The sequence below is a fragment of the Phoxinus phoxinus genome, assembly GCF_949152265.1.
Source record: "Phoxinus phoxinus genome assembly, chromosome: 11".
Taxonomy (NCBI): domain Eukaryota; kingdom Metazoa; phylum Chordata; class Actinopteri; order Cypriniformes; family Leuciscidae; genus Phoxinus; species Phoxinus phoxinus.
The window spans coordinates 11,836,682-11,850,625 of record NC_136886.1 but is presented as its reverse complement, the minus strand read 5'-3'; the positions used below and the strand labels follow the sequence as shown (position 1 = coordinate 11,850,625).

General features: G+C 36.0%; 1 protein-coding gene across 2 annotated transcripts in view; it reads left to right on the top strand.

Moving 5' to 3' along the window:
• Window positions 1-13,944, top strand: part of oca2 (oculocutaneous albinism II) — a 91,387-nt gene that overhangs the window by 56,306 nt on the left and 21,137 nt on the right. For both annotated transcript variants that reach the window (XM_079628934.1, XM_079628935.1), the window contains 5 exons: window positions 586-643; window positions 1,422-1,530; window positions 8,597-8,724; window positions 9,756-9,815; window positions 11,430-11,534. In XM_079628934.1, coding sequence (XP_079485060.1) covers window positions 586-643; window positions 1,422-1,530; window positions 8,597-8,724; window positions 9,756-9,815; window positions 11,430-11,534 — 460 coding nt within the window. The remainder of the gene's footprint in view (window positions 1-585; window positions 644-1,421; window positions 1,531-8,596; window positions 8,725-9,755; window positions 9,816-11,429; window positions 11,535-13,944) is intronic.

Genomic DNA, 13,944 nt, shown 5'->3' with positions numbered 1-13,944 from the left:
AATGTTAAGCCCTATCCAAGATGCATTCTCAAAGTCTCAAGCCTTAAAATCTAAAGCCATTTTGATATTGAATAAGGTATTAAGATAATTGTCTTGGTATCAGGTCACTTGAAAACACTTCAGGTCCAAAATATATCCATTCCCACTGCATGACACCTGTTGTGTCTGACAGTAGCACAGGATGATAAATGAAAGATTATAAAATTATAAATAAAAGGAAAAACCTGTAAAAAAATGTAGCTATTTGTTCTCAATTGTGTAGGCCCCCTAAAGATCTTGTAGAGAACTGAAATTTCAATCAAGCACAAAAATTTTGTTCTCTCAACAGTATCTTATTTTTTGTTATCATAAATGTTTCTTTTAACAAAAGAAATTCGATTAGTTCTGCTTGTGATTTTGCGGGGCTTGTGGTTTGCTTTGATGAGAGATAGAATGATCACAGAAGCCATTTATAGCCTCACATGCTGAGTAGAAAAGATTCTGGGTGACCACATGAAGTCACCTCTTCTACTCATTTGCAGGTGTCCATGCTGGCTGAAAGGATGTATTAACACACTCCATTCTCCATTCCATTCTGTTTCACAGGCAAATATCACAGGAAGACAAAAACTGGGAGCAAAATATTCAAGAACTGCAAAAAAAGGTAAAACAAGGCTGCATTAAGATTATGTGTTGTACCTCTCTGCTAAGCCTGCCTTATCTTTCCGATGTTATCTTATTTATTGATAAGAAACTTCCAGTGGAGTAAAGCGTTTAGATCACTGGTTCTCAAATAAATAAATAAATACATTAATTAATTCATTCTGGTACATTTACAGCAATGTTTTATTAATGTACAATGTCCCTGTCAAAAAAAATAAAACATAAAAATAAATAAAAAAATTCATTCATTCATTCATTTTGTACAAAAATAAACAAAAAGTCCTTAACAGATTTACATACAAATTTACATTTGTTAATGTAATTGACTGAATAGGGAAAATAACTGCAGAAGTGTGTACAGTGTTTATAGTTTGGTTTCTAAACATCAATTAAAACGTTATGGTTTTATATTTGATTAGTTGTCAATAATTCACTGAAACATATTGTGGTCAGGACACTTTATCTTTAGCCTTGTTGAAGTTAAATATGTATGTAATGTACTCTGGGTTATGTTGTTTATTAAATGCCATTTATTGGAGTTTAGTTGGACACATGACCTTTGATGTCATAAACAAAAGATGCTTCTAGGTGCTTTCACAGCATTTCTTCCCTTGTAAAAGTTTGCCTGAAAAGCTTTTCCCCACTCCCATAAGCGATCCGATTTGAACAGACCTGTGGATCGCAAGCCACCAGAAACTCTGGTTTAGAGGGCATAATAGGTATTAGACATGTTTCTTTCTGTCTTGTCTCTAAAACGTATCTTTCATGGTCTTTTATAGCACAGAATAACTGACAAAATCCTCCTGGTCAAGTGTCTGACTGTCCTTGGGGTGGTCATCTTTATGTTCTTCCTGAACTCTTTTGTTCCTGCCATACATCTGGATCTGGGTAAGAGAGAGACAAACAAGGACACAAATAATCAGGCTTCATCCGTTTCTATTGCTGAACTGGCCCTGCTGTTTACACGCCTCACAATCTAATTATTAGGGCTTGTTTCCTCTCTGTTTGAGCAGAGGAAATGGAATCACAAGAATACTTTGCTATTTTGGAAATGATCAAAATGTGCCAATTCCTCTACCACGTTTCATTTTATATGCATTATATTAGGGTTCATAGAATAAAAATAGAGAAACAAATGTTATTCTAATAAAGCTGGCCACATCCTCCCATGATCTAATTGGTGCGTGTATAAATCCGTCAATGTGTTGATGTGGTAATTGTTTGCAGCTGGGCTTTAAATGTAGAAAGAGACACAAATGCAAAGCCATAACAATGGAGTAGCGTGAGATTAAATAAGACAGCTAGTATTACTCACCCCAAAATAAGTATTTTGTTACCGGTTTAATTTTTTTCTTCCCGCCACACAGCCATCCCTTTTTGCTCTAGCTTTGTCGAACTGGTTAATAGACATGTTTATTACACGGTGAATGAGATGTCAATTACTGATAGAAATGAAATTGAGAACTTCACCAAACATTATTAGTGAGTACGAGTTGGTCAATCAGAAAATGCCTGCCACACAGCTCTCTTAGGTTGTTATATTGTTCGGGTCTGATTGTGTATTGATAATCAATTCTCATTTGTGGACAGTTTGATCTTATGGAGGGATGACACATGAATATTATTTTCAAAATGATAAAAATGAGCATCTCTACTACATACATACAAAATCATGTTTTTTTTTTTTTGTCTTTCCACAGCTGTGTACATAATTATTTGGCACTGATCGCAAAAATAATCACTGTACATTACCATTTTCAAAAAACAGTGTGGTTCTGCTTTCAAATTCTTCTCAGTTCCTCCTCCTGATCAAAACCAGGGTCGTCCAGCATGGGCTGCAAATGACTGTCATTAGACTTTCATTAGGTTGACACATCACCACTCTGTTTGACCTTTGATATTGATTATTTAATCATGGGCGAGGATACAGTGCGCCTGCTGGAGAGCAATGAAGCACACAGGATGCATTGTGCTCACAGAGCACCACACGACTTTCCAACGAAAAGCACATTCATGACAATTAAGTGATTCTTAGGCCCCAAGGCCATCCATTTCCCAGAAAAATTATGTAATTACAATTTGATTATTTTATAATTGACTAGAGAACATTAGCACATTTCTATGAACAACATTAGCAGTAACAGTGCATCTGGGGAGTTTTCTCGATTTTAAGTCACTCAAAGACTGTTTAGAGAAAAAAAGGCTCTGAAAGGTCATTTCTATAGGTCCATGAAAACATTTAATGAGTAGGAAATATCAATTATATACTCGGTGTGCCTTTACTCTGAAAGTAAAGATATTTAGATGCTCTTAAAATGTAAAAAAAAAAAATAATAATAATAATAGAATACATCATGCAACTTTTAAGAATCTTGTGTTAAGCATTATTTGGTTATGTGGTTAGAGGTCAACATTTGTGCTAAGTCATTTTTTGTGGTTATTGATTTGACTGTTGTCTCGGAATATACTGACACCTAGTGCAGTGGATACAGTTACGAAAAATCCGAAATTGTAATTTAGCACGGGAGAAATACCCTATTCGTAGTCAGTCATGATTAATTAATTCCAATGTAAAATAAAGCAGCTTTATTAGGCTTTTAACACTTTTAACATGCATCTGAAGGTATACATATTGAGTTGTGTTCATTTTTAACCAAAAACTCTTCTGTACTGTGACTTTGAAGTATTATTAATTTATTTTAATTTTAAAAAACATTTCATTTAAGATCTGGAGCACATGCACATTAAATATTACTAATGTATCTCAGCTCTTGATATAGTAATTTATTTATAAATAACTAAATTAAGAAATAAGACATAATTTATCTCCTGGGCAGTACAAAAGCTGTACCACCAAATAATGAATGAGGAAACAGGAAGATTAATCAAAGTAGAAAACACGCAACAGCTCATTTCTTCCTGGAACATCCTGAGAGAGACAAGGTTCTTTATAAAAGGGTGCTTGTGGAAACACATTTGCTTTAAAAAGAAGAACATGATGTGGTGTTTGTGTCTCACTCAACGGGCCGGAATGCCTGTGTTGTTTTGGGTATGATGAATGAGCCTCCAAGGTTTCTCAGCAAACTTCTTTTAATTGCAGAGCCTTTTTCTCTCTCTCTTTCTCTCATTTTTTCTGCTCTGTTTGTGCTGTGCATTGCTGAAGGCTCCCAATTCCTCCTCCATCTTCAGTTGGATGCCGTGGGGGAACACTGAAGCAGAAAGCAAATCAAAAGTTACTTTTTTTGGATTGTGTTGTGACAAAACCGTTCCAATGCCAGTGTGGAAGAAGTCTGGGATTCATTTCACACCAAGCATGAGCTACAGTGCTTGTGTGCGTGTGCATGTGTGTGTGTGTCGTGTGTGTGTGTTTGTATCATCCAAATCGTTGAACATAATTTACTCTTCGAGAAAAAGATGCTTGTATCTAAAAAAAAGTGTTTTAATGTCAGTTGATCTGTCTGGTGGTGAATTGTGATTTATGTGTTGTTACTTTTCTAACGGTTCTCTAAAGTTCTCTAACTTTCTATTTACTAAAACTAACGATATCCAACTGATGTGAAAATTAACGTGAAAGTTTTCATGAAATGCCTCATGTTGTGTTTGACCCCAAATTCTACTTAATCCGTCAAAAACATACTTAATGCTACATTGTGTAGGATTTTCTCCCATCTAGCGGTGAAATTGTATATGACTACCAACTGAATATTACTTTCTAGCCCCTCTCATTCCGAGGGCGTTTTAACTCCTATGGTGGCCGTATTATTTCAAATCTGCCGGCAGTCGCGAGTAATCTCCCCATCGCATTCGTCACGGTGCCACTGAGTGTAAAAACGCGAAAGGCGAAGCTTGAATTTCCAGGTATGTCCCTCTTTGTCTAATGTATTTTCAAGATGGAGGCGCAACATGGTTTCCGCCATTCGAACGACTCGTATTATAAATGGCAGATTCTACACTTACGAGAATACTTGATTAATTGGTAAAAGTAATTATACATTAATGAGCACATATAATTTTGAGAGAACAAAGTGTTTTTTGCTAAGAATCAACTTAAAAAATTACACAGTGTAGCTTTAAATATCAGGTTGATTGTTCTTGACCTTTCTAATCTTATGAGAACCCAAACAAACTTTATAATCACAGTCTCAAAGAGATTAAAGCTTCATTATTTTCATTCTCCTGGGTTTTTATTAGATGAGAAGATATTCAAAGACTCTGATGGGAAATTGGAGTTTAATTTTGGAACTACAATTATTTTTTAAATATCCATCTTTAGGGTATTAACCAAAAATGAGGGGCATAACAGATTTCATTTAAGAAGTCAGAGTTTTATTTTTACAGTTAATTTCAACTTTGTATTACCATAGTAGTTATGTATACAAATTACATCCTGATCTTACATCCAAAAATTCACATTTAATATATATATTTTTTATTAATAGACTTGGAGATTCCCATAACTAGTTACAAAACTTTGTCTTCCATCATTCTGATTTTCCCAACAATAATGCCTTTTATGATCTCTACCTCGTTTAAATCAAACCATCGTTACCAATACATTCTCCACCACAATTACAGTAAATCTTTTTCCTCTGTGAATGCATCTGAATCCTTCTCTGTCTTTTTCTGTTCTTTCTCTTCCTGTCTTCTTTGACTCTTCCTCTGTTCGTCCTCCTTATCCCTTATTAAATAATTTCCCACAGGCAATCTCCAGTACTCACCTGTTTAATCAAATTGTGCTTGAATTGGAAGCATGTATGATTTATATCATATCGGTTTGTTGCAGCATTTACTGACCAGAGTTGGTCATAATCCCAAAGCATGTGTGCATGCATGTGGTGTTTTGTGCTAAATGTGGAAAGCTTGAATAATAACGGTTTGACCATTGTCCAGCTTTTTTTTTTTTAAATTGAGGCACTTCACTCACTGGCATCGCTGGCTGGAGTTCAAAGCCTCTGGCTGGCTAACAGGAAATAGTCTTTCTGGTGGAAGTGGGTCTTTAGATAATTGCTCAGTAATTCACTATTCCGCTTTGAGTGGTGTGGGTTAGATTTTGAGTTGACATTTATGACTCTTTCTGGTGTCACAATAATAGTGAGAATGGTGAGTTTTTCATGAATGCAAAGTTTATGCAGACTAATAATGAAATTTAATTAATTAATTTGACCAACTCTTCCTTCACTTTTGGAGAAACATTCTTGCTCACAATTATCCTTACTGGGCTTAAATTTAAGGAGCATTGGTACAAAATGGTATGGATGACACCACTTTGCTCGGCCCAAGTAGTGAGTTCTGCTTTAGGACCCAGATTTTACATAAACATCATGTTGGTGACCCAAAAAAGTTCTTGTTTATCGACTTATAAAAATAATAATAAATCTTAAAGAGGACCTATTGTGTTTTTTACATTTTAAAATTTCTTTTGTGTGTAATGTTGCTGTTTGAGCTTGAAAAAGGTCGTGAGTTATTTTTATTCTCTTTATCAGTAAGCAGCACTGTTTCTGAACTCCATGAAACGCCTTGATTGGAGTCTTGACTTTTTCATCCGGGGACTTTTTTGCCTACTGCTTTTCGAATACGTTTTCGGACATACTACTCTGTTGGCGTACTGTTTTTCGACTACTAGTGGGGAAGTATTCAATTTCGGACGCAACACAGATGCTGCAACAATGTAAAATATGTAAAAATTAAAAAAATAAATTTAAATTAAAATTGAAAACCTATTCTAGTAGACCCCAAAAATAAAATTAATACTTTGTAAAAGTGTATAACATGGCCTCTTTAAAATCAATTGTTGTAGTTGACACATCTTAACTTTATACATTTTCTTTTTCAATGTGTTTATTTTAATGTTGCCTACTTTTGCACACTTTTATCATGTAACTAATAAATTTATGCCAAAATATCAACAAATATATTTAATTCAAATTTATTGTTTGCATTAAGCAGTTTTTTCCCCATACCTTTGACCCATTTTTTTTATTATTGTGGCGCACCAGTTGAGAACCACTTCCATTGAGCCCCTTGGTGGTCACAGGACCTGGTTCCTGACTGTCTACCAGACAAAGGCCCTGTGTCGCTATATGATAATTTTATTTCGACCCCAAAGCTTTGATAGTGTGTATGTGACCATCTGTTCAACACATCCTGTTTCAAGGACTGAACTCCTCAGAGTCCACACTACGTGTTCCTGTTTTTAAATCAAGGCCCAAAAGCACTCATATACATCACACCAATCGAACACGATCCACTGTTCAAGCTCTCATATTTTTATCCTTTGTACATTGAGGAGTACTATTCAATGGAAATATCAATACTGCACTAACAAATAAATTCAAAATAACAAGAAATGAAATTTTCCCTTTCACTGCTTTGTCTTGGTAAAGGATGACAAACAGTTTACTGGGGAATAATATTTCCAGGAACCGTTTTACCTGGATGCTCTTGTATAATGAATGTCCTCTTAATGGTTGCTCTGGTAAAACACAACCTAGAGATGATAATCTACTACCTGCACTTAAATATGTTTCAAAATCTGATCTTACTGCTTGTAAATGTTTCTCCCAGTATGTAAGCATTCATTAACTGCACTAATGGCTTCTGTTCGTTTGTTGTAACATTTACAGCAAGTCATTTTTATTTTTATTTTTTATTTTTATGTTCAACGTCAAACAGTTGCATGTAATATGCAGGTCCAGAATAAAGCCTGCTTTTCTGTGGCTATTATAGTAAAGGTTAAAGGCTGACATGTGACGCATTAGTTGTGCACAGCCCTGATCTCTAAAATGGCATGCTTATAATGATGGACTTCCACCACCGCATGTGATGTAGCAGTATAACACTGGCCCACGTCCCGCCGTATTATCAGTCTCGCTTTAGTGACTCGTACATTTTGTTCCTGACATGCTGCATGTTTTTATTCCAAGAGGCTTCTGGGAAATGGTACATCAGCTAATCAGTAGTAAAATGTCTGGCAATAATTCTTCACACAATCATAGTTAATGTCCTTTTTAATTTCACCTCCATTTCTTGGTAGATTTTTCAGATTGATATTACGTTAACATGTGAGTGGATTAAAATAAACAGTGATACAGAAGTTGACACTTTTTTTGCTATGATATTTACTGCTGAACTTAAAGGGAGCGTTCATATGAAAACGTTAAATCCTGGCATCATTTACTCACCCTAATGTTATTCCAAACCTGTATTTTTTCTTTATTCTATGGAACACACAGAAATATATATTTTTGAAAAAAAATATTCAAAAGGAAATATTTTGAAAAATATTTACATTAAAATTCCCACCGAAACCCACTGACTATTTATGGACAAACATATCTTTAAAATGTCCAGAAAGATATTAAGCAGCAGAACTTTTTTCAACATTGATGGTAAAGGAAAGGTAACTACCACATTTATGTTCTGTTCTGTTGTAGTTGAAATTCCTATCATTTATTTAGACTGAGGCAATAAGATCAGTGTCGAAGACATCACAGAAGCCTTTAATGAAGACGATCCAGTAACTGGCTTAGGCCTATTATTCTTACACCCTGACAACCCGTAGTCCATTGTGGTGTCGCAGAATTCCTGTGGTGTCAGTATATCGATGTGCAGAGCATTTATGAGTCTGTTTGTGAGGTGGCTGGACTGTGTTTCTAATTGAATGCCACTGTTTGGTCTCTCTCCCGCTGACTGAGGTTTTGTGTGAGTGGAATACCAGATTTAGGACCACTGTGGTCGGCTGATGAGAATGTGTTTGTGGTCATGGGAAGGCAAGATAGATAGAGGCATAACATATGATTGATGCATTGCATTAACTACCGGTCGGCTGTTTTCCAGGATTCCACTATCTTAAATCCTTTACGTGCTACAACAGGAAATAAAATTGCAGTTGTGTTCAAAGTGTTTTCGGTTCTTTTCCAGTGATCTTGGCTTGATGTACTGTTTTGTCGCTCAGGTTGGATCGCTATCTTGGGGGCTCTGTGGTTACTGGTGCTGGCTGACATTCAAGACTTCGAGATCATACTTCACAGAGTGGAATGGGCCACCCTGTTGTTCTTTGCTGCTCTTTTTGTGCTTATGGAGGTATGGTAATGCTCACGAACTGCACACAGACATGCTTAAAAACACAAACGCACACATATCCCAATGTTCTGTCATGTATTACATTACAGTGATGTCTAGTCCTTGTTGACAAAGCTGAAAAGACCAGTTTAGTTGGGTGAATGTTGTGTTTTGGATGCTTGTTCCGAGTTTGTCATGTTCGTATCAAACGTGTGTTGAGTTTTAAATGCAACATCAATCAATCAGTCAATCAATCAATCAATCAATCAATCAATCAATCAATCAATCAATCAATCAATCAATCAATCAATCAAATGATTTAATTGCAACCAAAATCTCTATCTTTCATATTTAGATTTGTCAACTGTAAATTAATTTACACAATTAATGTAAGAAAAATAGATTTGTTCTTTTAAATGTAATATATCTTTTTTATTTCAATATTTTTTATTAAATACATTTCTTTTTTTTAATTTGATCTTTTTTTTCTTTTCTTTTTTCTTTTTACAAACCTGAGCATAAGCCTAAGAGGAAAAAACGTGCAAATTTTTAAAAGACTAAATATTTCAAGTGCATTGTCATGAAATAGACAAAATAAAGAAATATTTAATAGTGTATATAATAGTGTGTTATGTTTATTTTTTATCTTTCTTTCTTAACTAAAGAGAGAGAAAGGGGGGTGACTTAGAGATTGGGAGTCTAAGTAAGGGAAAAGTTAGCATGTCAGCAGCATAACTGCTGGGTTTGCTGTTTGTGTTGGTTTAATCCTTTGTTTTGTAAGGAAGAGAGTATTCACACAGGGAAGACCACCCCTTGGGCCCAGTGGGGAGCTTAATGCTTCTCCAAGATAAACTGTTTGCCCTCTAAAGCAGAGCCAACATTTACAATCACTTATGCTAGTGTGCACCGCAAGCAGCTAGACAAAAAATACGATGAATTTTGATATTAAACTTCCATTGTTTAAAAGATGAAAAATCAGGACTGTCAGATTAAATGTCTGTTGTTTTGGTTTTTTGGTCTATGGCTTGATTTTCTCTTTGGTGTGTTTTAAGGCCTTAGCCCAGCTGCAGCTCATCGACTACATTGGGGAGCAGACAGCAGTGTTGATAAAAGTGAGTATTTGCTCCAGAAATATTTGATACAGTCTTTGGGGGGGATTTCACTAAGAATTTAAATTTGCAGGGGCTGTCTGTGTTTCTGTGGTGCTCAATTTACTAAATGAGTTATGCAAATCAGCACAAAATCTTTCCAAAAAAAATCACGTTATATCTTGGGTGATACGATCACAAGTGGGGAGGTGAAACATGTTTACATGTTGGAAGTAACATGTCTCCTGTGACCACTTGCAATCGGATTTTGAGCAAAACTCTGTTTCTGCCTCAGAGTAAACGCAGTACAGGTATATGAAAAAAATAAAGTCATTGTGTATCACATTGCAACTGCAAAATATAAATTCACAGTTATGAGAAACAAATCTGCACTTGCGAGATACTGTAAAGCCACATGTTGAGAAACAAGTCACTTTGTGAGATTTAAAATCACATTTTACATTTTACTGATCTACCAATCAGAGAATCACAACAAGCAAATCGCTACAAAGGTATCTGCCCACTCCAATTAAGCACCACAAATGACATAAGTAGTTTAAGAAAGTAGGAAAAGACAGTATTTGTTCATATATTTGTACATTATGTATATGTACATATTTTGCAATAAATATAAAATATCAACATCTTTAAATAAATAGTTTTATACTTCTCTATTGTTTTAAATAAATAATTGTTTTTTCTCCATTGTTTTTAGTTCGGTTTTCATTTGCGATGCTTCAAGGATTTGTGTTTCTTTCCCTCATTGAAGATGTGAAGTACACAGTCTTGTACCTTCCAAATACATGTTTGCTTCAAATTAAAGATTATAATGATGTGATGAATAGAAAGGAATAAATAGGAAAAATCCAAGGCCCCTGAAAAAGTGGGCAGGCACTGTTGTACGCTATAGCTTTTTTTCTCCCCATACAGTTTGTACACCATAATTCTAAGAGCACGTGTTTCCACACATAAAAACACTGTAAACCGGCCAAATGAACCTCATTAAATAATGTGGCTGGCTGAATTTATTGTAATCTTTGATCCAGTAGTAGGGCTGTGTTAAGTCATAAATTGAGAGATTTCCACAGGCCTGGAAGAGTTCAGCTTTGCCTGGCTGGCGATCACACTCTGATAGACCCGTCAGCTTGTGTTTGGTGTGTGGGCCTTTTACAATCACCATAATTATTCGTGACAGGTGCTGCTGTGGAGCTCTCATGCATTCAATCCAATCATCAGCACCAGAACCCCTAAAATCTGACCATGTACAGTAGATAAACAACCGTAGAGAAGAATAGTGGGGAAACGACTGAAATAAAACCATTTTCTAATAAAGCACATTTTTTACATGCATATAAAAAGCTACGGTGCTTTTTCACATATAAAATAGGGATGAAAAACGGGCATATGGTTAGAAAGTGTGTTTATTTCTGCTTGTGTACATGTGTGGTGGTGTGTTTTGGTTTATGAAAGCAACAGACCGTGAAATAATGAATTCAATGTGACTGTGTCATGAACACATTGTCTGCAAGCCTCCCACCTTTGTGTTGGCATCTATAGGCCTTGAGACTGACAGAGAGACAGGGCTTGTGTATGTGTGTGTTTGGTTGTGACATATTTTATTGTTATCTTCTCTCCCAGGCAGTGCCAGAGGATGAGCGGTTGGCCATCGCCATCATTTTAGTCATGTGGGTCTCAGCGCTGGCCTCCTCTCTTATAGACAACATTCCCTTCACTGCCACTATGGTAAGGAACACACACACTCCATCAATCATTTGCACACAAACACAAAGATAAGACAAAACTAGCTCTAAAATCACACTATCTTCTCCATTATATTTAACTTCTTTTTTTTTAAAGATTGCATCGGCACATTCAATTTAACCCCTGCAAACAAAGTAAAATGTGTAACATTCCAGTACTTTACTAATATTTGGCCAATGTAGAAGACAGGAGCTGTTGTACGTTTATAAATGAATTAGAAATGTTTTTTTTTCAAATAGTTTTATAGCATGTCACGCTGCAGGACACTGCCATCACTGCTTGACATGTCGTGTCAACTGCCCATGTTCTGTTGACAAATCGGTGAAAATAGTGCATCTTATCCTCTATACGTGTGAGGAACAGTATAGTGAGTGATGATGATGTGCTATCAGAGCAGCGCATGAATCATGTGTATCATGGAGGAACACGTGCTGTGAGCTGATATGATGAACATGCCACCAAACAGACAGAGCTGTGCTGCCAATCGCTCACTGCCAAATGAGCAGAAGGGAAGAATGCAGGGCAGATGAAGAGACAAGTCACTCCAGAAATCACTTAGCATTTCAAAAGCCTTTTCATTTCCTCCTTCTCCAGCATTTTCCACATGTTTCATTTGATCTGTCTATTTTGCCCTCTTTTCTTACTTGCATTCTTTCTTTCTCTCGTCTCATGTGTAGTAGGGATGTGCAAAACGACATATTTTTAAAATACATAAAGATTTTTTTAAATTAGTTGTTAGGTTGCCTGAACGACAAGTTGATTACTTTAATTAGCCAGTTAGTCCGACCCCAATTATGTACTGAATGTTTGTTAGGGAGCGTTTACATAAAGATCTTACTGTTCGACTAGTCGGTTGTTGGACTAGTTGACCACTGGTTGACCAGCAGCTCTCTTATTTTGTCTCTCTTTCTCACTGTCTGTCTCTTTCTCTCTCTTTGTCAAAAAAGAAGAGATAAAGAGGGTGAAATGGACTTGAGCTCAGCATACACCCGTGGTGGTAATGGATTGCATTGATTTTGCAGGACTCGTCACTGTATAAATACAGAAAAAATGTCTCAGCAGTGCCCTCTAACAATCTGAATCTAAAAAGGCCATGCCGTTAGACACACACTTCACTTCTGTTGAGCACAGAATGTGCCTGATTCGAACTCCACCAACAACAAAAATCAGCATGCATTCAGTTATTTTGAACTGCCCTCTTGAAAAGTGGTATGGATGCTGGTATGCTAAATAACTAACCTCATAACTAACTTCTTTTAACTTCTTTTTTTTTTAAAGATTGCAAAAAAGATTGCAAAAAGTCTGATTACTGTTCAATCTCATTACTCATCACTTTTAAAAGGGTAGTTCACCCAAAAATGAAAAGTCTGTCATTAATTACTCTCCCTCGTGTCGTTCCAAAACCTTCCTTCATCTTCAGAACACATATTAAGATATTTTTGAAGAAATCCAAGAGCTTTCTGTCCCACCCATAGGCAGCAACATCATTGCAACAAAGGTCTTCCGGGTTTGAAACGACACAAGGGTGAGTAATTAATGACAGAAAATTCATTATGGGTGAACTAACCCTTTAAGTCTCATTTGATCAACCAGCTTCATTAGAAAGACAATGTTTTGCTCAAAAACCAACACTGACTAGAATGTAGCGGCATGGAAATGCATGCTGGTCTAAACAGCAAGTTTCTGTGTATTTCTGTGGTCAGAATATTAAATTGTATTATATTGACTCCATATATCACACCATGCATAAAGCAATTTGAAATTGGCCTTCATGTGCTCGTCATGTCTAGGTCCACGTATCAGACACAATGTGTTTAGTTTGAGTATTCTATGCATTTTTAAACATGGCACAATCACTGACATCCATATGGAGCATTGCACATCTGATCTGAGGATCAATGCAGGGTCTAGAAGCTGTTTACTTCTGTCCCTTGATCTGTAAGGGATTATATATGACATATACATGGCCACAGTCATGTCCCTCTTCTCCATTTGTAGATCTCCTTTTGTGTCCTTGGCAATCTGTTGGTTGACTTGCCAAGGATTCTTCTTTAATTGCAACAAGTAAACTGGATCAAAGTGCTTGTGGGATTTGATTAATGTGATCTTATAACATGATCATCACTGGCCGTTCTTAACCTGTATAACCATAGGTCTTGTCTTTGTGGTAGACCTTTAAAACGCAATTGATGTTATATCTTCAGGAACCCTCAAAAAACCTCCTGCGGAGACTGTTTATCTGGGAAGATGAACTACAGTTAAAAGGTTTTGGGGCCAGTAAGATGCATTTATTTGATCGAAAACACAGTAAAACAGTAATATTGTGAAAAGTCTATTTTAAAATATTTTAAAATTGAATTTATTCCTGTGATGGCAATGCTGATCTTCAGAA